At 44.8% G+C, this 22,994-nt stretch overlaps 1 protein-coding gene across 2 annotated transcripts in view; it reads right to left on the minus strand.

Annotated features, from left to right (window-relative positions):
- LOC106585474 (homeobox protein cut-like 2) overlaps positions 1-22,994 on the minus strand; it is a 114,588-nt gene that overhangs the window by 53,211 nt on the left and 38,383 nt on the right. For both annotated transcript variants that reach the window (XM_014171712.3, XM_014171711.3), the window contains exons 2-3: positions 16,213-16,323; positions 14,585-14,632 (exon numbers count right to left, since the gene is read on the minus strand). In XM_014171712.3, the coding sequence (XP_014027187.3) occupies positions 14,585-14,632; positions 16,213-16,323 (159 nt within the window). The remainder of the gene's footprint in view (positions 1-14,584; positions 14,633-16,212; positions 16,324-22,994) is intronic.

Below are 22,994 nucleotides of genomic sequence, written 5' to 3' on the forward strand. Positions count from 1 at the left end.
CTTTAGCCATATCTACATACTACCTCAATCAGCCTGACTAACCGGTGTCTGTATGTAGCCTCGCTACTTTTATAGCCTCGCTACTGTCTTTTAAATGTTGTTTTATTTCTTTACTTACCTATTGTTCACCTAACACCTTTTTTGCACTATTGGTTAGAGCCTGTAAGTAAGCATTTCACTGTAAGGTGTTGTATTCGGCGCACATGACAAATAAACTTGGATTTCATTTGACTGATGAGTTTCAGAAGAAAGGTCTTTGTTTCTGGCCATTTTGAGCCTATAATCGAATCCACAAATGCTGATTCTTCAGATACTCAACTAGTCTAAAGAAGGCCAGTTTTATTGCTTCTTTAATCAGAACAGCAGTTTTCAGCTGTGCTAACATAATTGCAAAAGTGTTTTTTAATGATCAATTAGCCTTTTAAAATGATAAACTTGGATTAGCTAACACAACGTGCCATTGAAACACAGGAGTGATGGTTGCTGATAATGGGCCTTTGTACGCCTATGTAGATATTCCATTTTTTTTAAATCAGCTGTTTCCAGCTACAATAGTAATTTACAACATTAACAATGTCTACATTGTATTCCTGATAAATCTTCTTTCAAAAACAAGGACATTTCTAAGTGACCCCAAACTTTTGAACAGTAGTGTACATATGAAGTGGGTAAAACAGTATGTAAACATTATTAAAGTGACCAGTGTTCAATCTCTAAGGTGCAAGGTTGAATACCGGGTGGTAGCCGGCTAGTAACAGTGACTAAAGTTCAGGGCAGGGTACAGGGCGGAGGCCAACTAGTGATGGCTATTTAATAGTCTAATGGCCTGGGGAGATAAACTGTTTTTCAGCCTCTCAGTCCCAGCTTTGATGCACCTGTACTGTCTCCACCTTCTAGATGGTAGCGGGGTGAACAGGCCGTGGCTCGGGTGGCTGAGGTCCTTGATGATCTTCTTGGCCTTCCTGTGACACCGGGTGCTGTAGATGTCCTGGAGGGCAGACAGCGTGGCCCCGGTGATGAGTTAAGCTGACCGCACCACCCTCTGGAGAGCCATGTGGTTGCGGACGGTGCAGTTGCCGTATCAGGCGGTGATACAGCTCGACCGGATGCTCAAAAGAGAGCATCTGATGAACAAGTGCTGAATGGGGGTTCAGAGGCACAGCTGACAGAGATGAAACCAAATGCTTGCTGCTTACAGTAAACAGTAAGGACAAGGGAAAGCACAACTCTAAACAGCCATCATCTGATGCCAAGTGTCTGTAGACAGATTGGTGACATTGAATTCAGGCCTTTTGTGTTCCAAAACTGTTTGTAATAGTGACCAACTTGAAAGAAGAAAGGACGTCCACTATCAGCTGTCAGTAGTGATGTCCACTGGGGGAGATGGGTCTTAATTCAGCATGTGAACAAAATGACTACTTCCTATGAACAGGGCTAGTTATGACAGCACCATCAGCAATGAAACAGTCCCTTCCCTTCCCCACTGGTATGATATATAATTTGTCCTGTCAGATTTTTCTCTTTCACCTATCGTTTTCCGAGGATGCCGGAAAACAGGCAATTGCAGAACAAAAACAAAACAAATAACGGGAAGTGTAGAGTAGAGCAGTGAATGATGGGGCTGTTAGGAGAGGGAGACAGCACAGACTCATCTCATTCTCATCCCCAGCTAAACATACCAGGACATGTGTGTGTGTGTGTGTGTGTGTGTGTGTGTGTGTGTGTGTGTGTGTGTGTGTGTGTGTGTGTGTGTGTGTGTGTGTCAGGGTCAAGGGGGTGGTGGTTGTTGAGAAGGTTGATAATCCCTCCACAGCGCCCCAGGCAGCAGGGGCTTATTGTAGAGTACAGTGACTCTAATAGGAGCCAGAGCTGCAGTTGTATGCTGCTCTCTGCTCCCATTGTGAGAAGAGTTTTACATAATTAATGACTGTTGTTTCCCAGGTAGTCGCCCGGCAAATTCACTCCAGACTCGGCTGTCATCTTCGCCGGTTTCACTGAGAATGAGCGACACTGGAACAGACAGTTTACATTACAGGCATAAACAAGGCAATTTTGTACAGTGTCTTCAGACATTAACGTGAGCAGTTCAGGGCCATGATTCAAGTTCCTTCAGAGAAATACTGGGAGAGAGAGAGAGCTTTTCTCTGTCTTGTAACCGACAGAGGATTTGAGGATGATGCTACTGAAGCCTGTGCTTGTGTGTATCAAATATGCTGTTAGTATAGACCTAGATCGAGTCTATTCAAGGAAACCAAATCTATGATCATTCATACAGACTACTGAACATGAATGTTCATTTGAGAATGTGTGTGTTGGAGCCCGTGTTCCTAGCAGACAGGCAGACAGACAGGCAGGCAGACAGGCAGTATGGGCCAGCCAGGCCAACAGGCAAGTTACCACTGCTGGGAGCCAGTCCAGCTCTATATTGGTGCATGTTAAATTAAACATTACTGCTCTCGCCCCACTACTCATTATTCATTTGTAATAACCTTTAAGGCTTTTTGATGTCATACATATTTTACAGAGAGATATCACTCCCTTTCACAGTGAGCATGGAGCTCTGTGGGCCTGTCAATGACAGATCACTGTTGGCTCCGTGAAGGTGTGCCATCATACACTATAATTAGAACCAGGTAAGGACAAATAGCAATATTCACAAGGTGTGTATGTGCATGTGCATGTGCGTGCACCTTAAGGGTGCTTCTTAATACTATATATTGGAGAAAATGAGATTACAAAATATTACAACGTTAGAGTGACACTTTAATAGAAAAAGTTATATAGTGCACTGCTTTCAGAGGTGAGCCAAGATTCTCCCAAAAAAACTGGAGTAACTGTCATATCAGTACATAAAGCCTTTTAGCAGTTGACCTGAGGATCATTTACAGGCTTGAGAGCCCAGTTTGTGGCAGTCCATTTCAGCAGCGTAAATCAGCAGTCTGGTGGTGGGGGGCACAATAACACACACTCCCTCTCGCTCTGTGAGAGGGCTGGCCATGGCTCGCCCTCCCTCCTGAACGGCCATGGCTTGCCCTCCCTCCTGAACGGCCATGGCTCGCCCTCCCTCCTGAACGGCCATGGCTCGCTCGCCCTCCCTCCTGAACGGCCATGGCTCGCTCGCCCTCCCTCCTGAATGGCCATGGCTCGCTCGCTCTCCCTCCTGAATGGCCATGGCTCGCCCTCCCTCCTGAACGGCCATGGCTCGCCCTCCCTCCTGAATGGGACCTCCTGCGTGCCTAAAGCCCATGTGCCCCAGTACCAAGACTGTTCTAAAAGCTGTAAAACAAAATGAACTATGCCAGGAGTTTGGTGTCATGACTGTAATGAGCAGCTTATCTGTCTGATCTCTCATGTTACAGGTCAACAGTGGTTTAGATGTGGGGTTAATGTCGGGCACATGTGATGAGAGCTCATGGGATGAGAGTCACACTGAAAATAAGGAGAAATCAGCCCTTACTGAGGAAATACTGAGCTACAGAGGCTAGAAGGTTAATCATATTGTTCAAAATGAGTTTCTAATATGCATGTGAGCATAATGAAAAATATACACTGTTTAGCCTACAGGAGATCCATCATGAATTGAATCTAATAAAGCAACCTTTCAGGAAGCTTTATATCATCAGAGTTTCCTGACTGAGCTCCTACTTGCTGTCATGGGTTACGTAAGCCCCCGTATGCTCAGAGTGTAGGACAACTCCACCCGGGGTATAAATAAAGCAACCTGACGCACGGCTGCAGCCACTGTGATTTGGGGAGGTTTTCACACGGGATGTCATGGTTCTGCAGCGCTAGCTAGCCCAACTGATATTTCATTACAAAGAGAGGAAGCATCCTCCATGAATGAAAAACCAGCCTTCACAAAAATGGTTTAATTAGGGAAGACTGGTGGAAGAGAAATGCACATTTGCCTCCTGCCCACAGCCTCATGGGCGAAATGTAATGGTACACTTCTAGAGATGGATTCAGGAAGCAAACACCACCACACACACACACACACACACACACACACACACACACACACACACACACACACACACACACAGAGTAAGTATGGTATCCATTGCCAGGCTTGATAGACAGTGTCCGTGGAAATCACAGTCACACACTCCCCCAGGCTCTCCAGCCCCGTCCAGCAGGGGCACCATCAGACAATGCTTGCAATTACACCCCAACCCTCAACCAACCCAACCCACCCCAACCCCCCCCAAACAGGGAAAATGATGAAAGAAAAGTGGAGAAGGAGAGGGCAGATTGAGAATACACATGTGTATGCGCCCATGAGGGAGTGTGTTTGTGAGTGTGCGTGTGCGTGTGCATGAGCATGTGTGTGTCTAAAGCATGTATCCACCCGGCACAGCCAGAAGAGGACTGGCCACCCCTCATAGCCTGGTTCCTCTCTAGGTTTCTTCCTAGGTTTTGGCCTTTCTAGGGAGTTTTTCCTAGCCACCGTGCTTCTACACCTGCATTGCTTGCTGTTTGGGGTTTTAGGCTGGGTTTCTGTACAGCACTTTGAGATATCAGCTGATGTAAGAAGGGCTATATAAATACATTTGATTTGATTTGATATTAAAGGGAGCCTGTAGAAGCCTGCTCCCAGATGCTGGCTAATTTAGTTGGGGAATAGCTGGCTGTCCTTCAGGTGAATGGACAGAGATTGGTCTCAATATGAGATCATAAAAAAAGACATCACAGAATCTCACAGCACCTCCAGCCGTCCTTCATGTGTCTCGCTAGACAACACACACACACACACACACACACACACACACACACACACACACACACACATCCATGCACGCACACAAATGACATTGACAAAGACGGAGTAGCGTACATACACCACACCAGTTCACGCCACACACTGAATCAGTTATTGTGCTCTAATGCAGCTCTGCCTCTCTGACAGAGTGAATAACCTGGGCCATCTGTAAAGAGTGATACATGGCCAAGCCCCCTGTACCAGTGTGTCCCTCCCTCTCCATCCAGATCCAGCTGACTCCCCCAGTCCTCCATCACTCTCCCAGTGTCAGTGGCAGGGCCCCAACATCAGCAGCTGTTCCCCTTGGCTGTCCCAGCAGCCCCTCTCCAGGCTGGGCCCATCAGGCTGAAGGAGCGGGAACTCACACTACTCCACGGAGACCCAATTAAAAGGGACGGAACTCGGCAATAGAAGCGGAATCACAGGGAGATGCAAAGCTGCGGCTTTAATTGAAGACGTGTTTTTACGCTCTTGCTCTCTCTCTCACGCGCTCTTCTTCAGGCCACCATCGCCACTTTACTCCTCTCTGATCAAACCGAGGGATGAAGGGAAGAGACACACAGGGGAGCTACAGTGGGGAGTTGAATACACACATATCTGTTTGTGGGAAAGGCAAAGCGCTCTGTGGTACCCGGGTTTGGGAGATACAATGGTAAAAAGTAGCATCAGAATAGTGCAAATGGATCTGTAAGAATCACATTAGACAGCATGTAGAGGGAAAAAAAACTTTTCATTAAAACTATACATGGGTTGCTTCTCTTTTCTCTTAATGCACATTTGTCTACCTCTGCAGTAGAGTTCCTTCCATGTTAATTAGTACTGTAGTTAATCCGAAATTGAAGAGACCCAAACTGTCAGGTCACATTGTAAACAATAGGACCCAACGGTAGTCTGTGGGACATTTTGAGCTGCTATCTCTCCTAGCTAAATGTTCCCTAGGTACTAATTGGCCTAATTTATGCTGTCTTTCTTCGAATTGCCAGTTTCTTTATAGTTTTATATATTAGCCCTGACAAGTGTCAGCAGAACTCCACATTCGCTTTACAGGGAAAGCAAAAATGAAAATAAATGATTTAACCCCTTGAATTATATTGATTAAGTAAAGACGGTAGCATTGTGAAGTCTACAGTACCTTCATGGGATATTAAACATAATTTGAAAGGAGAATAAAAGTTCAAGCACTTAGCCAGACGCAAAGTGAGCCTAGCTTCTCTCCTTTACATTATTTAAGATAGGCTCCATCATTTTATCAATCTATCGATCTCCCACCAGAAAGATGAAAATGGAAAAATAATGAGACCGATGAATGCTGTGTAAAGAACATCAATGTGTGAAATGTAATTATCTGTGCTGGAAAAAGTGTTGGCTGTTTTCTAAAACAAGCAGTTAATATTTTTCCCTCTCTGCATATTTTAATTACCAGATCAATCAAAACTACATACAGCAGTGCTTCCACAAGAAAGTCTAAATGAAAAACAATAGATTTACTTTAAAGTCTTGGCTTCTTTTGAAGTCTAAATAAAAATTTCAGGTACCTTTAGGAGTGCCTTCTTCAGAAAAGTTGTGATATTTAATTAGTGTGTTTAGATTCTGCTGAAATTTAACTTCACAGCACAACACAATGTGATATGAAAATTACAGGATACAGACTTCTGCAGGGGAACAGACAAACAGAATTAAAATCTCTTCAACACCACATGGGAGGACCTCGTCTTCTGACAGCAGCCCATGTTCTGTATGTGACTACACTGCAACTGGTTTGATCTCTAGCTGTGTATCTGTGGTAGATGTAAGAAGACTTGCTCTGCGTCTCTGACTGCATCTGCGTCTATGACTGACTGGGTCTTGGGCTCAGTGGCTGTGTAGTGCTGACTCTGGTCCTGAAATCACAGCATCACGTCACGGAATTGGCGGAGCAGCTCCCCTGTTCTGCCTTTTCTTCCTCACATGGGGTTTTCCTGGTTGTACAAGCGCTGACGTTTATTTCTCCTGGCATGTCCTCGCCGGAACAGAGGCACCGATTTCACACATTTTTATTGGCTAATTCGACTGTGCTCTTGCCAGCAGCGGAGAGGGAGCCAGCTAGGAGTCAGAGCATCCCAAGAACACAACTGCTTTACTCTGCTTTGCTCTCAGACTGGGATCCCTTGGGGAGCCTAATGCCTGTCTCATAACAAGTCAGTTGACCATTTAAGGCCGGAGCTGGGGCTGGAGTTAGGAGTCTCAGAGACTGCCTGTTAGATGAGAGGAGAGAGTTACTGTGGTTCTTTCAGAGATTGCCTGTTTGTCAAGGGGTGAGTAAGGGAGTCTGAGGAGTGGCTGTTAAGGTGGTGGGAGGTTTACAGAGAGTGGATATATGGGCAGTCTGATGCCCAATAACAGCAGCACAACACCGTCGTCAAACATGGCTAACATTTGCACAGCAGCATTACTCAGATATGAAGTCTCTTGGCTCAGAGGTTTGTGCTGTCAGGACTGTAGAAATTAAACCTAGCACTGCAGAGCACAATGTGCTAAAACTCATCAATTCCACATGGCTAGAGAGGCAAGTGCCTATTTATAACATCACACCTCTCTCTCTTTACCTAGTGTGCATCCCTATATCTAAACACGCTCCTATAATGATGAATATCTCCAACTGGGATGTGCAGACAGGGCATCAGTCAGTACAGGAAAACAAACACACCAAAACACAATCACATCCCAACGCGTCTTCACACACAGCCCTGAGACGTGTAATGAGACTAACGCTGGGAGTCTGATGGAGGATGAGGGATTCCAGCACAAACACAGCCCAGTCAAAACATCAGTCAAGAAGGATGAAGACAAGTCTGGGACAGTCATATAGCTTTGTGTATTCACTCTGGGTTTAATCTTCTGTGACATGTCCCGACTCCCTGGTCTCTGTGTATGGACTTTTAAATTAGCAGAGCTGCAGCACTAATTATGACCAGTGTCAAAGGCAGCAGCAGAGAGAGAAGACTGTTCTACAGGACAGACTGCATGGATGAACTGGGCTGAGGGACATTATTTTATTATGTCTAACCCAAGAATCTCTGCTAAATACATTTGATTCGACTGAATAATGTGTTCTCTTACTCTACCAGCTACTGTAATGTAGCTATACTAATGACGTTAATAAAAAAGCAAAGAGACAAAACAAATACAGTACAGTATGTCCTCAATGGGAGCACTATTGCTGCCTCAGGTGGAGGGCCTTAAATATGAGCTCCTATTGGTGCAGAGAACCCCACACTCTCCCCAATGTAGATGACACAAGTGATAAACCAGGGGACAGGGAGAGAGAGAAAGAAAGAGAGAGGGGGGAGAGAGCGAGAGCTAGAGAGAGAGCGAGAGTGCGAGAGAGTATCACTGGTTTACATGGCCCCTGCAGTCCATTATATTCCCAACAATAGGTTGGAGGTGTGGTGTGTGCTGTTCATACCTAATGGCCTGGAGTTCCTGTATGGGCCTAGGCTGACTGGCTGCTGCTCAATGAGCCTGAGCCTGAGACAGACAGCAGACAGACAGCAGACAGACAGCAGACAGACAGCAGACAGACTGCAGACAGACAGACAGCAGACAGACAGCAGACAGACAGCATTAGAACCACCTCAGCAGCTCAGCACACAGGCATCACAATAGACATGGTTGAGAGGGATAGATCCAGCAACACAGAGTTGGAGTGGGTCAGATCCAGAGATATGTCGTATCTCACAGATGTTCTGGAGATATGTGAATGTGGAATTGTACTGAGGGGAGTTTCTAGGTATCAAATTGTGCTGTACTGTACTTAGTGACACTTTCAACACTGTCCCAAACCTCACCTTTATAGACTACTGCATTGAGATGAGGACTCTACGAACCAATCCAAACCCACCGACCCATGATACCCATCTGATCAGCCTATCTGCACCTAATAACCAACCAATTTAGTCCATAATGTAGATCTGTCTTCATTGGGTCGTTAAAGCGGGAGCATCACCACTGTATTTCACAAACGGCACAGTCCCTCATCTATGAAAGTGCCATAGAGCCCCACAGACAATTAGACAAGGAAAAGCTTTATGACCGTTAGACTCACCGCTGCGGCGCTCTTGCCACCGGCAGGACAGCCAGGAGCTTTTTTGTGTAGAAAAGTAATTATGAAGCCTCTCGTAATGACAAGGAGGAAACTTGTGTCATAACACACACCGCCTTTCATCACAGCGCCATAATTAATCATCATCCTTTACTCTTTGATTCATTCCACTATTCATAACATATTTATACCTTCAAGACAAATTATAATTTCCTTCAGGAATTAATCAAAAACAGGAAGGACTGGTCTCCTCTCGATGGATGATCAAAGACTGTGTGTCTACCTAGCTAGCGGCAATGCTGCCCGCTCTGCTCTGTATGGGTTCAGGCTCTGGGCTCAGGGTTCATGGGCAGGTCTGCAACAGGGGACTGATAGACTGGTGTCTCTGCAGGACATTAGTTTCATATCAGCTGATAGACTTCAGAAGTACTGAATATACCTTGATTGGAAGGTATTGAAATGTACATACATAGCATGATTATAAATGGAGCTTGAATTAAAACCACATCTACACTGAACAAAAATATAAACTTAACATGTAAAGTGTTGGTCCCATGTTTTGTGAGCCGAAATAAAAGATCCCCACATTTTTCCATACGCACAAAAAGCTTATTTCTCTAAAATGTTGTGCACAAATTTGTTTACATCCCTGTTAGTGAGCATTTCTCCTTTGCCAAGATAATCCATCCACCTGACAGGTGTGGCATTTCAAGAAGCTGACTGCAGGAATGTCCACCAGAGCTGTTGCCAGAGAATTGAATGTTCATTGCTCTACCATAAGTCGCCTCCAACGTCGTTTTAGAGAATTTGGCAGTACATCCAAATCGGCCTCACAACCGCAGACTACGAGTAACCACGCCAGCCCAGAACCTCCACATCCGGCTTCTTCACCTGCGGGATCGTCTGAGACCAGCCACCTGGACAGCTGATGAAACTGTGGGTTTGCACAACCAAAGAATTTCTGCACAGAAACCGTCTCAGGGAAGCTCATCTGCATGCTCGTCGTCCTCACCAGGGTCTTGACCTGACTGCAGTTCGGCCTCGTAACCAACTTTAGTGGGAAAATGTGCACAGAGATACCACGACGAGATCCTGAGGCCCATTGTCGTGCCATTCATCCACCGTCGTCACCTTATGTTTCAGCATGATAATGCATGGCCCCATGTCGCAAGGACCTGTACACAATTCCTGGAAGCTGAACATTTTCCAGTTCTTCCATGGCCTGCATACTCAGACATGTCACCCATTGAGCATGTTTGGGATGCTCTGGATCGACATGTCCGACAGCGTGTTCCAGTTCCCGCCAATATCCAGAAACTTCGCACAGCCATTGAAGAAGAGCGGGACAACATTCCACAAGCCACAATTAACAGCCTCATCAACTCTATTTGTAGGAGATGTGTCGTGCTGCATGAGGCAAATGGTGGTCGCACCATTTGCACACTGATTTTCTTACTGTGGAATGCAGGGTTTGGTCTTCGCTAGGCATAAATGGGACCCATGTCGTCCAAAAAGTTATACCTTTTAATCATCTGTCCATATAACATTCTTCCAAGAGTCTTGATGTGCTTCCAGGTGCTGGGCAAACTTGAGTCAACTTTTTGGATGACATGGGTCGCAAACACTGCATTCCACAGTAAGTACCTCATACCAACGGTCAAGCATGGTGATGGTAGTGTGATGATTTGGGGATGCTTTGCTGCCTCAGGACCTGGAAGACTTGCCTTAATAGAAGGAACCATGAATTCTGCTCTGTATCAGAGAATTCTACCGGAGAATGTCAGGCCATCCGTCTGTGAGCTGAAGCGCAGCTGGGTCATGCAGCAAGACAATAATCCAAAACACACAATCAAGTCTACATGGCTAAAAAGCCTAACGGCTAAAAAGCAACAAATGTAAAGTTTTGGAATGGCCTAGTCAAAGTCCTTACCTAATCCCAATTGAGATGTTGTGGCAGGACTTGAAACGAGCAGTTCATGCTTGAAAACCCATAAATGTTGCTGAGTTAAAGCAGTTCTGCATGCAAGAGTGGGCCAAATTTCCTCGACAGCGATATGAGACTGTTCAACAACTATAGGAAGCATTTGGTTGCAGTCATTGCAGCTAATTTTGGCACAACCAGTTATTGAGTGTAAGGGGGCAATTACTTTCTCACACAGTGGAATTGGGTGTTGCGTAACTTTGTTAATTAATTCATTAATTAAATAAATAAATAAATACTCAGGTTCCCTTTATTTAATACTAGGTTTTGGATGACGATCATTTAGTATCAAAAATATGCAAAAATAGAGAATATCAGAAAAGGGGCAAATACTTTTTTCCCGGCACTGTTTCTGCTATTGACTTAAAGAGATGTGGGATTATCTCCTTTCTGTATGTTTAATTTACTACTAGAGCATGAATAACAGAGAAAAAAACATTGTTTTCTGCCCATATCATCACCACAACCTCAGGGGAAGAGATGGCACAGTTAGAATCAAAGACAGGTGTCCACCATCCAACCCCAACCCACAGTCGGCAGTGTGTTAAAAGCTGTTTGATGGTTTTGATGTCTAGTCAGCTCCATTGTACCTTTCTGGCTGATAATGAGGGCCAATAATGATTCCTGAGCTCGAGGGGTTAATGGTATGTAACCGGCAGAGCCGCTAATTACACGTTACAAACTATTTATCAGATTCTCCATCTGCGCAACTCAAGCACCACAACTCTCATTGTGCACGCTAAATTACTCCTCGGATTATCATTGTAAAGCAAGTTTCCGTAATTAGGAGCCCGGGCTGCTGTTTTCTTTTTCTGAGTAGGCTGCCGAACGACATCAAGTGAAGAGGGGAAAATTAGATGACTGGTTCATTTTGGTCTGACATCCCAATACAGAGCCAGTATCTACAATATCTGGCATCTACAGTATCTAGCTGTATGAAGATGAATCTAGCCACACAGGAATCCACAGCCAACAGATTCCAGAATTCCATCACAGTTTTTTGTTGAGAATGTGAGACCTAAGGGGGATTTACACTCTAAAATGAGAGAGAGGTATAAATTGCCTCTTGGATCCCATGTAGGCTTGGTGGAGTCTGCAATACCGTATAGTCAGATTGCAACGGAAGGTTGTGTGAAAGTTGTGTGAACAGTGGAAGGTTGTGTGAAAGTTGTGTGAACAGCGTGTGGAGCAGAGAGGCTCAGTCTCAGTCCAACAGGCCTCTCTCTCCTGCCATCGGTTATTTGAGAAATAACTGTCATATCCACCAGCCCCAAAGGTGTGCCGGAGACCATGGAGACATGTACCATCTCATCTGTCTCTGCAGTACATTTTATTAAAATTACCTTCATTATAAGACAGTGTTCATTATAAAACCAAAAACGCTGGTCTCCCAGGGCCCAGTGGATTAATAAGGACAGCGGTGTATTTTAAGCTGTAAACTCCTCACTGTCCTTAATCTCCTTCCCACTTCACAAGGCCAAATTAACACCTCTCCCCAGCTCTGACGGGACCTCATTAGCAAACTTCCAGGGAAGGAAAGAAAAGAGGAATGAAAAAGAAGGAGAAGAAGAAGAAGAAGAAGGAGGGAAGCGACCAATGACAGCCACCAGCTCTGGGATTAACCCTTTGTGGTACTTCAGCGCTGTAGAAACTAGGTCGTTGTCGACGTGCTTCTAATCAGTCGCCTGGTTAGCGATAATTAGAAGCCAGGATCGGACGAGGGGAGAGAGAAAAAGTGGGAGGGGTACATTGAAATGAAACAGAAAAGAAAGAGAACCTGTCATGTCGCAAACACTTCAAAGGCAGAGACTTCTCTTTTAAAAGTGGCATGATGAGGATCCAAATACCAAGAGGGACTCCTCCGAGCTGTGTGCCTCTCATATAGAGACAGACACACACACACACAAACACACACACACACACTCTTCTGGCTCAAACGCCACCTTTACAGTACAGCTGTAGGGGAGTTTTAGTGTATCCCAAAACACACAGCCAAACAAGCGCCTGCAACTACACCTCCTCCTTACTGTACTTCACCCCTGAAGCAGCAGGTATAACTCCCTCAGCATTACTCTAAGGCCTGGCTGACTACTGGTGGGTAAAGTTCACAAGCCTCCGCAAGCTGTTTGACATTAAGCAGGAAGGTCAAAATGTATCAGAAAACACAAGGGGTTTCATTCATTTATGATTATGCATAGTGAGAATGATTGTATGCACAGTAGTACATTTTACTTTTCAAATCTGTATTCTATACATATGGAAGTTTGATAAGAGAGATCCAAAGTAATAGTGAAGACCTTGCATCCTTCAAGACCGATACCTCTGGAGAAAGCTTTAATATTATCTTTCATTATCAGCCATCTACTTTATTTACTTTCTAAACATCTATATTCCCTGTTGTCAAACATCAATAGTGCTCAGATTAATCCCCTAGGTTAATGTTTGCAATGGTGGAAAAAGTACCCAATTGTCTTACTTGAGTAAAAGTAAAGATACCTTAATTTAAAATGACTCAAGTAAAAGTCACCCAATAAAATCCTACTTGAGTAAGTCTAAAATGATCTGGTTTAAAATATACTGAAGTATCAAAAGTAAATGTAATTGCTAAAATATACTTAAGTACTAAAAGTAAAAGTAAAATAATAAATAATTTCAAATTCCTTATATTAAGCAAACCAGACAGCAGCGTTTTCTTGTTTTTTTTATTTACCGATAGCCAGGGGCACACTCCAACACTCACATTGTTTAGTGAGTCCGCCAGATCAGAGGCAGTAGGGATGACCAGAGATGTTCTCTTGAGAAGTGTGTGAATTTGACAATTTTCCTGTCCTGCTAAGCATTCTAAATGTAACAAGTACTTTTGGGTGCGAGGGAAAATGTATGGAGTAAAAAGTATATTATTTTCTTTAGGAATGTAGTGAAGTAAAAGTAAGTTGTCAAAAATCTAAATAGTAAAGTACAGATACCCCCAAAACGTACTTTCGTAATACTTTCAAGTATTTTTACTGCATGTTTGCACAATACAGATATGGCAGGGCCTTTTTGATATTTTTGTGTCTGTGCCTTTGAGGTCACAGCCATTCAATTGGCCTTGACATGAACCTCACATAGCAGCAGCATTGAACAGAATAACTCCAGCCAAAACAGACTGCTGCTTTGGCCTAGCTATTTACAAAACTTTTAAAAAAACAAGTTGACTATGATAATAAATGAGAGCCAAACAATCCATGTTGTTATCATATTTAGTGATCCAGCTTTCAGGTTACCTTTCAAATGGTGAGTTGAGGAGAGAGAGGGAGACTGGAAACATTATTTGTAGTATCATTTCAATATGCCTCTACTTTGTGGACCATAACGCAGCTCACAAATGTGATTTATGACCTTGGTTTAATGGCTAGAGCAGAGCCTTGTTAGGTATCAGATGACTTTTTCAATATGGCAGCGTCAGAGAGGGCACTAAGAATGCACCATCCCAACAGGAAATGAGGGCTTGTCTCAGCCAAGATAATATGAGCAGTCAGATACAGTATCTGATCATCTAATGGCAGCTACTCCACTTTGACAGAAAAGGCATCAGTCAATAAGCATCAGATGAAGTGTAACATGAAAACTGGATCCTCCTTACACTTGGCCATAAAGTTCTATCCCTGCTACCCTATCACCCATCCTTACAGTGCTTTGTGTCAGAATGTAATTGGTAAAGTGTCTGTAAATCATGTCAAAGCCCCACAGGTAAAACATAGGCAAGGAGATGTCAACTCACCTGGGCTTGGAAACTCTTGAGGACAGGAGCCACCATCTCCCGCACTTCCTGAATACAGATAAACAGAACCAAGGTTTTACATTTTTGAGACACTAGAAGGGGGTAGAAGCTCCATCTAACTAGGGACCAATTGCCCTGTTGAGAACAGGGGAAGACTTCTACTGCACCTTGTATTATAATTTGTCTCAATAGTACTGAATATACTAACTTGTTATGGACAACTTTAAGATGATGAAGACTGTCAAATGCTGTTTGATCCCAGATGTATTTTTCTTTAGCCAAATTTCAGCCGAAGAAGCAACGTCCCTGGTTTGGATTAATTTGAGAGGGAGGGAGGCAGAGGAGGATGGGGGGGTTAAAAGTGGGGTGTGTAAGTGGGGATTTCCTGCTTGTATTAGCTCAGGCTCCAGCTTCTCCCTTCCTCCTGGCTCTCAGTGAGCTCCAGGTAGAGGGATTGAGCTGCCTGTGGGGACAGCCTGATCCTGCCATCTGCACCTGTATTATACTGACAAGGTTACAGCACACTCTCCCCACTCTCAACCAGGGACAGGGGATCTGCAGTCTGACTCTGGGAGATCCAAGGAACCCTGGCTGTGACCATGGTGCTACTGCAGATACACTGGCCTTAAACAACACCTAGCTGTAAACCACATATTTTAATTTAAATGTTAACATACCTGGAGAAGGGGGGTTGGGGTAATGAGACTGACTTGTCCCAAGCATTGTGCGCAAATTATATGCACTAAAGCGGATTATAAAATGAAATAAATAATTCCAGGCACAAAGGTAAGCAGGGCTCAAACACTGAGCAAGTCAGTCTGCCTAGTGGAGCAGAGATGAGCAGAATGACACATAGAACTCATAGCAGGGTAGGGAGGAGGCAGGGGGTAGGGAGGAGGCAGGGGGTAGTGGGTAGGGAGGAGGCAGGGTTTAGGGGGTAGGGAGGAGGCAGGGTTTCGGGAGGAGGCAGGGTTTCGGGAGGAGGCAGGGTTTAGGGAGGAGGCAGGGTTTAGGGAGGAGGCAGGGTGTAGGGGGTAGGGAGGAGGCAGGGTGTAGGGGGTAGGAAGGAGGCAGGGTGTAGGGGGTAGGGAGGAGCCAGGGTGTAGGGGGGAGGCAGGGTGTAGGGGGTAGGGAGGAGGCAGGGAGTATGGAGGAGGCAGGGTGTAGGAGGTAGGGAGTAGGGAGGAGGCAGGGTGTAGGAGGTAGGGAGTAGGGAGGAGGCAGGGTGTAGGGAGGAGCCAGGGTGTAGGGAGGAGCCAGGATGTAGGGAGGAGGCAGGGTGTAGGGGGTAGGGAGGAGGCAGGGTGTAGGGGGTAGGGAGGAGGCAGGGTGTAGGGGGTAGGGAGGAGGCAGGGTGTAGGGGGTAGGGAGGAGGCAGGGTGTAGGGAGGAGCCAGGGTGTAGGGGGTAGGGAGGAGGCAGGGTGTAGGGAGGAGTCAGGGTGTAGAGGGTAGGGAGGAGGCAGGGTGTAGGAGGTAGGGAGTATGGAGGAGGCAGGGTGTAGGAGGTAGGGAGGAGACAGAGTGTAGTGGGTAGGGAGGAGGCAGGGTGTAGGAGATAGGGGGTAGGGAGGAGGCAGAGTACAGTGGGTAGGGAGGAGGCAGGGTGTAGGAGGTAGGGTGCACTAACCTCTGGGACATTTCTCTTGAACTCCCGGCTCAGCTCCACCAGGTGCTTGTGGGAGTGCTCGCTCTCTTCCTGTCGCCCTGCCAGCTCAGACGCTACTGAGTTTAACTCCCTCTATAAACACAAAAAAAGAGGGAGAGAGGGAGAGCAACAGAGAGCGTGCGAGAGAGAGAGAGAGAGAGAGAGAGAGAGACCACTTAGAGAGGCTGCCAACTGTAATACAGTGCAGCTTAGAGTGTACATAAATAAAAATACAGTGCTGAATATTAACTATGTAATCCTTCATGATCTTATAGAGGTAATACTTACTGCAAGCCCTGGCCCATAAATAATTAAGCCAAAATAAATCCAATGCCTACAGTAGCAGAAGGCATTTTAGATAATCAGTATTTGAAATAATCAATACGCTTGCAACGGCCATGGAACTCCAGTGAGAGAGAGAGGAGAGATAGAGGAGAGAGAGAAAGAATAAACAAGGCAGCGGAGTCACGTGTGAAGGAACCAATAACCTGACAAACAACCTAATAAACAAATATAGGGCTTCCTGGAGAAATGAAGAGCTGATTTTAAGCCTAGACAAGACACGATTCAACACACAACATTATTTATTTTTCCATGATTAACACAGATCCCATTGAAGCCTCCATTTCATTCAAATCTCTCTTCCACATCTTTACATTGATTTCAGGTGGATTTTAATAACAGAAATATACTGCTAGGATCTTATCAAGGCCCAGTGCTAATAACCCACATTTCCTATTAGTGTCACAATTCATCTGTCTAAATCCTTCAATACCTGGTGATACAGTACTTGCTAAAACTCCACCCTATCAACATCCACTGTACAATTCCCAGCGATCTGTGTACACAGCCACTCCTCAGACCCATGCATTTATACTGGCCTCACCACACCACTTGCCATCCACAAACCCAATAGCATCCATTGATTAATCATCCAATTTCCAGCTCTTTCTGCAAACCAACAAAACACATCTAAAATCTTGCTACAGTACTCGTCTCGGCTGACAACGGTTGTCCCTTTTAATCCCATCTCTTTTCCTGTCCTCTTGGATTGGTTTTATTTGATGAAGGTCTTCCCTTGTATCTGCTGGGATATAATATAAAAAACTGGAGTGAGGGATTCAATTAACACAGTGAATTTATATATGACGCTGGAAAATGAAATTGACTGTGTTTTAATTAATCTCCAGTCTTACTTAAAAGCAATTTAATAAATTATCACATGAGCCAAAGAGAGAGAAAACCTAGGGACAAAACTCCAGTTCCATATTTGAAAAATGTAACTGATTCCACTTATTCCCAGTGAAAGCATTTTAACCCTTCAGTTTCATCAGATCTTGATGTAAATAGATTACTGTACTGGTCCTTGAAAGAGGCCACCTTTCTCTCTCCAAAGCCAGCGACAGAATGCTCCCATTGATGAGTTTTATTTGATCTCTCTCGGGGACAGTTGCTCTTAAATCTTTTTAATGAATTTTAATCTTATTAACACTTTGTTCTAGCTAGCTATTTGTGTAGGTAGCTATCAAGTAAACACAATAAATACAAATTGTCCAAATGGACCTTTCAACTGTGTAATATGGGTCTTCTTAAGAGATGGGTCCTTTGCCTAAGGACTTTCTCCAAGAGTCAGAATGGACTAAATTTTCCTTTGCTTATCCCATTCTCATGCATCTCAGATTGTAAATCATGATGTTTATAGCAAAACCAAGCATTTCATGGAGCCATCATTCTTTTGTCAGGAACACATTCCTATTTGGTTTCCGACTGCCTTGTGCTCTTATTAGCTAGTCACTGTGCTTCAGTCAGCCATTCTAACACATATTGGATGAGACTTTTGGGGGATTTGGGACTTGGCTGTTAGGAGTGGGCTAACCTCCAACAGATTCAAGCAGCTCTAGACCACCAGCTAATCTGGCTGAGAGAGAATCCTGTTAGAAGTGGCTTTGTGTGGATTATAGTGCTGATTCTGAATTGCCTAGCCCTTCATTGTCCATGAAGAGACTTTAAAGTAAAGCAAATCACATTGAAGCCTCATTTCAGTCAAATTCAACACAATGTTTGGTTGCTTCTTCACATGAAGAGTCCAATAACATATGTATTTACATTGTAATTATGTGCAGTGCTTGATTTGGGCCGGAGCTGTCCGCAGCGCCGTTCTGGCACTTCTCATTTTTGGGGAATTGGTTCTCGGCTCCTCTATAAAACTAAGCAGCCTATTGCCGGCCCAGACTCACACACAGAAGAAAAAGAAGGTTGATCAAAGCAGAATGCATTGAAGAGCAATGGAGAGTGGGCATTCATTTCCTGATTCCGCTTTGTTCAAGTTTATTTGCCACTAGTCTGTGACTCTGTGCGTGACAGTAGGCTGTTCGAGATTGCGCAAATCTGTCATGAATACGCATGATGCACTATTCCAAGTTGTCAAATGAGGGTTTGGAGGTCATGAAAAGTCATAAAATTAGTTTAATAGTTTGTGTTAAAATAATTAATGAAGGCACACTTTTAAATATGATCAATCACTTAATCTACATATCAGCCATTATCGGAATGACTCTTCAGTGCCTGCCAGTGTGTGCTGCGTGTGTGCCGTTGCCTGAGAAGAGAGAGCGCGACATTTTAGCAGCACGTATAAAATAATGTCAGACAACAGACTAACTAGATAGCCAATTCAAAACATAACTTGTAGCAGCTATGGAGCTAGTTAACTATAGCTAAGCATTAATGTCTTTGTCGCCTTTCTACCTGCACCGTTGGAAAGCTGGGATTCCCCTCTACTAAACAGTAGCCATGTAATGTTAAAAATCTACCCTGAAACATGAATATTTGAGCCTTAAACATAAACATGTCTAATTAGATACCTTGCTTTGAAGTAGCCTACTTTATCCATTTGATCCCTGATTTATTGAATGAGGGAATCATTTTCTAAAGACAGAAGTATTTGGTTGTAATGTTGCGATACATTTATATCAAGGGTGGGAACCATCCTCCATGTTAGCTACTGGGTGTGCAGGCTTTTGTTCAATCCCTGGTCTAACCACACTGTAGACTATACATCAGCTACTCAACATGACCTTGATAAGCAGACTTGGCTGTTTCAGGGCTGGATCAAAAGCCAAGCCTGCACACCCAGGAGCTGTCCAGGTGGAGGGTTGACCACATGTTAACAACATGTGACTAATAGTGCAGTTCTACTTTGTGGGCGGTTAAGTGCCTTGATCAAGAGCACAATGGCAGGAGATGGTAGGCCTGCATGGGATCAGACACAGCAGCCTTCCAGGGTCAATAATGGTAACTTTTTCATGTAGGCTATAAGTCATGAAAATGAGGTTAAGTCATGGAGAAGTCATGGAAAATGTGTAGGAACCCTTAACAGTGAATAATCAGGAGGTGTCTATAGCATAATATCATTTGTGAATTTCGGTCAACATAGTCTAATGGACCAACTTGGAAAAAGACAGCTCCTGTACTTCTTTCATCCCAAGTCAAGCACTGGTTATGTGGGTAAAGTGTAATTGGAATGTATAGTTCAGTGTTTGCAGTATATCCTCAAAATCTCCAAGTTTATTAATTGCGAAAGTGAAAGCATCAGTCTAGTGTTGGGCAAGGAATGTAAAACGTATAAACTTATCAAATGGCATCATAACAGACCACTTATTTTTACTGCATGTTAAATATACTATGGATTTCAGTTTCCATTCAATTGTGAGTAGCTCAACCAATGAGAGCAGTGAATACATCTATATGAGTAAAACAACAATAGCTGAAAAGGCTGGGCAATAGCACATCAAATGAAACCTGGTGTCTGTCCACGTTCTTGAAGAGAACTGAAGCAGAACATTGTTTGCCTGTTTGGTTTTCTTGAAGACACGGATGATGGAGCAACTGTACTGTACTTGAAGTCTCTTGAACCAAAATATTTTACACCTCACTAATCATAGCTGATCCATTTCACCTTGAGTTATGGGCAACTGAGGTCTCTGATAAGATTCACTTATCTCCATGAATCCGCATGGAGTGTCCAAAACAACACATACATCTAGAGCTACTATAGTCTTGATTACTTACATTGAAAATAGGGGGAGTAAACAAGTTTGATTCCCTGTGCAAAGAAGAATTTCCCAGGCATCGTTTGACAAGGTTTTAAAAAAGGCGATCGGGACCGAATTTTCAGTGTGTAGCAGTCAGGTCAATACCGAGCTCCTGTCATTAAGCTTCTGCCAGTCAAACATCCGGACGTAACTGATGAGTTTCCCCTAGGAAGGGCAGAGCTATCGCTGGGGTGGGGAAGTGGTGGGGTAGGAGGAGGAGGGGGTAGTTGAAGGAGGAGAGGGGGTAAGGGGGATGCTGAGCAGGGCCGGTCCAGAGGGAGGGAGGGAGGGAGGGAGGGTCCAGGCCTGGTCCTGCGGAGGACAGTCTCTGGAGGAGCTGAGGACAGTCTCTGTGGAGGAGCTGAGGACAGTGTCTGTGGAGGAGCTGAGGACAGTGTCTGTGGAGGAGCTGAGGACAGTGTCTGTGGAGGAGCTGAGGACAGTCTCTGTGGAGGAGCTGAGGACAGTCTCTGTGGAGGAGCTGAGGACAGTCTCTGTGGAGGAGCTGAGGACAGTCTCTGTGGAGGAGCTGGGGACAGTCTCTGTGGAGGAGCTGGGGACAGTCTCTGGAGGAGCTGGGGACAGTCTCTGTGGAGGAGCTGGGGACAGTCTCTGTGGAGGAGCTGAGGACAGTCTCTGTGGAGGAGCTGAGGACAGTCTCTGTGGAGGAGCTGAGGACAGTCTCTGTGGAGGAGCTGAGGACAGTCTCTGTGGAGGAGCTGGGGACAGTCTCTGTGGAGGAGCTGAGGACAGTCTCTGTGGAGGAGCTGAGGACAGTCTCTGTGGAGGAGCTGAGGACAGTCTCTGTGAAGGAGCTGAGGACAGTCTCTGTGGAGGAGCTGAGGACAGTCTCTGTGAAGGAGCTGGGGACAGTCTCTGTGGAGGAGCTGAGGACAGTCTCTGTGAAGGAGCTGAGGACAGTCTCTGTGGAGGAGCTGAGGACAGTCTCTGTGGAGGAGCTGAGGACAGTCTCTGTGGAGGAGCTGAGGACAGTCTCTGTGGAGGAGCTGAGGACAGTCTCTGTGAAGGAGCTGAGGACAGTCTCTGTGGAGGAGAAGTCACATGTCCTGACAAAGCCAGTCACACAGCATTGAGTGGGTCAGGTATTTAAGCTTGTGTGTTGTGTTGCTGAAAGGACTGCAGGGGGTGGTCCTTTTAGACTCCACGGAGGGACGTGAAAAACAAGACAAGCAAAATGGAGGATAATGGTGATAAGAAAGTAGTGGAGAGATAATGATATCAGCAACATCATATTTTTGGTACTACAATTTATAGCCAATGCTATGAAATAAATCACCATTGGACCATTGCCAACATTGATGTTAGCAAGTAGTAATAATACTAATGCTTATTAAAGCTTCTTAGCCCAGCAATCCCACTACAAATCATTCATATCCACTGATGTTCGTCTGTAAAAACATTCAATACATAAAAGACATACAAAATCAGTAGTGTGTGAGAAGCATGTATAAAATGTTTTCTGTAAAAAATGTGAAGCTACTATATTGTAAAACAGTACATTTGAAATTGATTCATTAAACCTACTCCTCTCGAATACATCTGTGGCCATAAGCTGTTTCCTGGCCTTCCACAAAGACAAAACATGGTGGAAAAACTACCAAGATACTGCAATAGAATGTAGACTCACAGTCACACACTATTGTATGCAGCGGGCTTGGACAGCACAAATAAAGGGGAAAATAGGGCGAGGAGGACAGGGGAAAATGCAGATGGGTATTATTTTTCTTTTTGCATCTCATCTAATTGCAATCATAGGCAAATGTCTGAAAGTGTGACAGCATCAGCAGAATTGCTGCTGAGAGCACAGAATCTTTGTCTAAAAATAATCAGACATTCTGTGTGCTGCTGTTAGTTATAATGGTAATCGATGCTGGAGGCTTTGAATTCCATCAATTTATAGATCCACTCTGTTCTGCCTGGTGACTGTGGAGCCTCACAACCCCCACCGCATACGCACACCAAGAGACACAAACACACATTGCATGCAAGCTCACACAAAAAAGAGCACACACACACACACACACACACACACACACACACACACACACTGGTCGTAGCAAGGCAGCACTGAAGCCAGTGTGTGATTAAGATAAGTCTAGTTTCCTTTTATACATTCCTTATCCCCTCCTATTCTCTGTAGGGCACCAGATTGGCCATAGCCGTCTAAGATTGGCCCCGCATCTCAGACGCCACATTTGAGAGTGGGATCGATCTATAAATCAAATCACCACAATCAATGGCCCCGATCGCTGCAGTCTAGTCTGGCCTCAACGTTATTACTGGCACCCCCCAGCCGCTGAGGGGTGGAGAAAAAGAAAAACAAGGCTGGGGAGGGAGAGGGGTTTGGGGCAGGCAGAGCCTCGGCTGGCTGGCTGGCTTCTGTCCATCTACAGGATGAGCCCTTATCTGGCCTCCCTCCCTGGGCTGACCGACCGACTGACAGGCAAGCAGCTCTCTACATCTCTACACAACTGTCTACTATAATACCCCCCTGTTCATTCAGCTGCTCTCATTTCCACTACTCCACTCTCCACTGTGTTCATACCATACAGTGATTGGTACCGGAGTGTCCACTGTGTTTAGACCATACAGTGATTGGTATCATAGTGTCCACTGTGCAGCAGTAGTACAGTACATAGGAAGTAGAAAGTG

Source organism: Salmo salar, chromosome 24, assembly GCF_965601325.2.
Source record: "Salmo salar chromosome 24, fSalSal1, whole genome shotgun sequence".
NCBI lineage: Eukaryota > Metazoa > Chordata > Actinopteri > Salmoniformes > Salmonidae > Salmo > Salmo salar.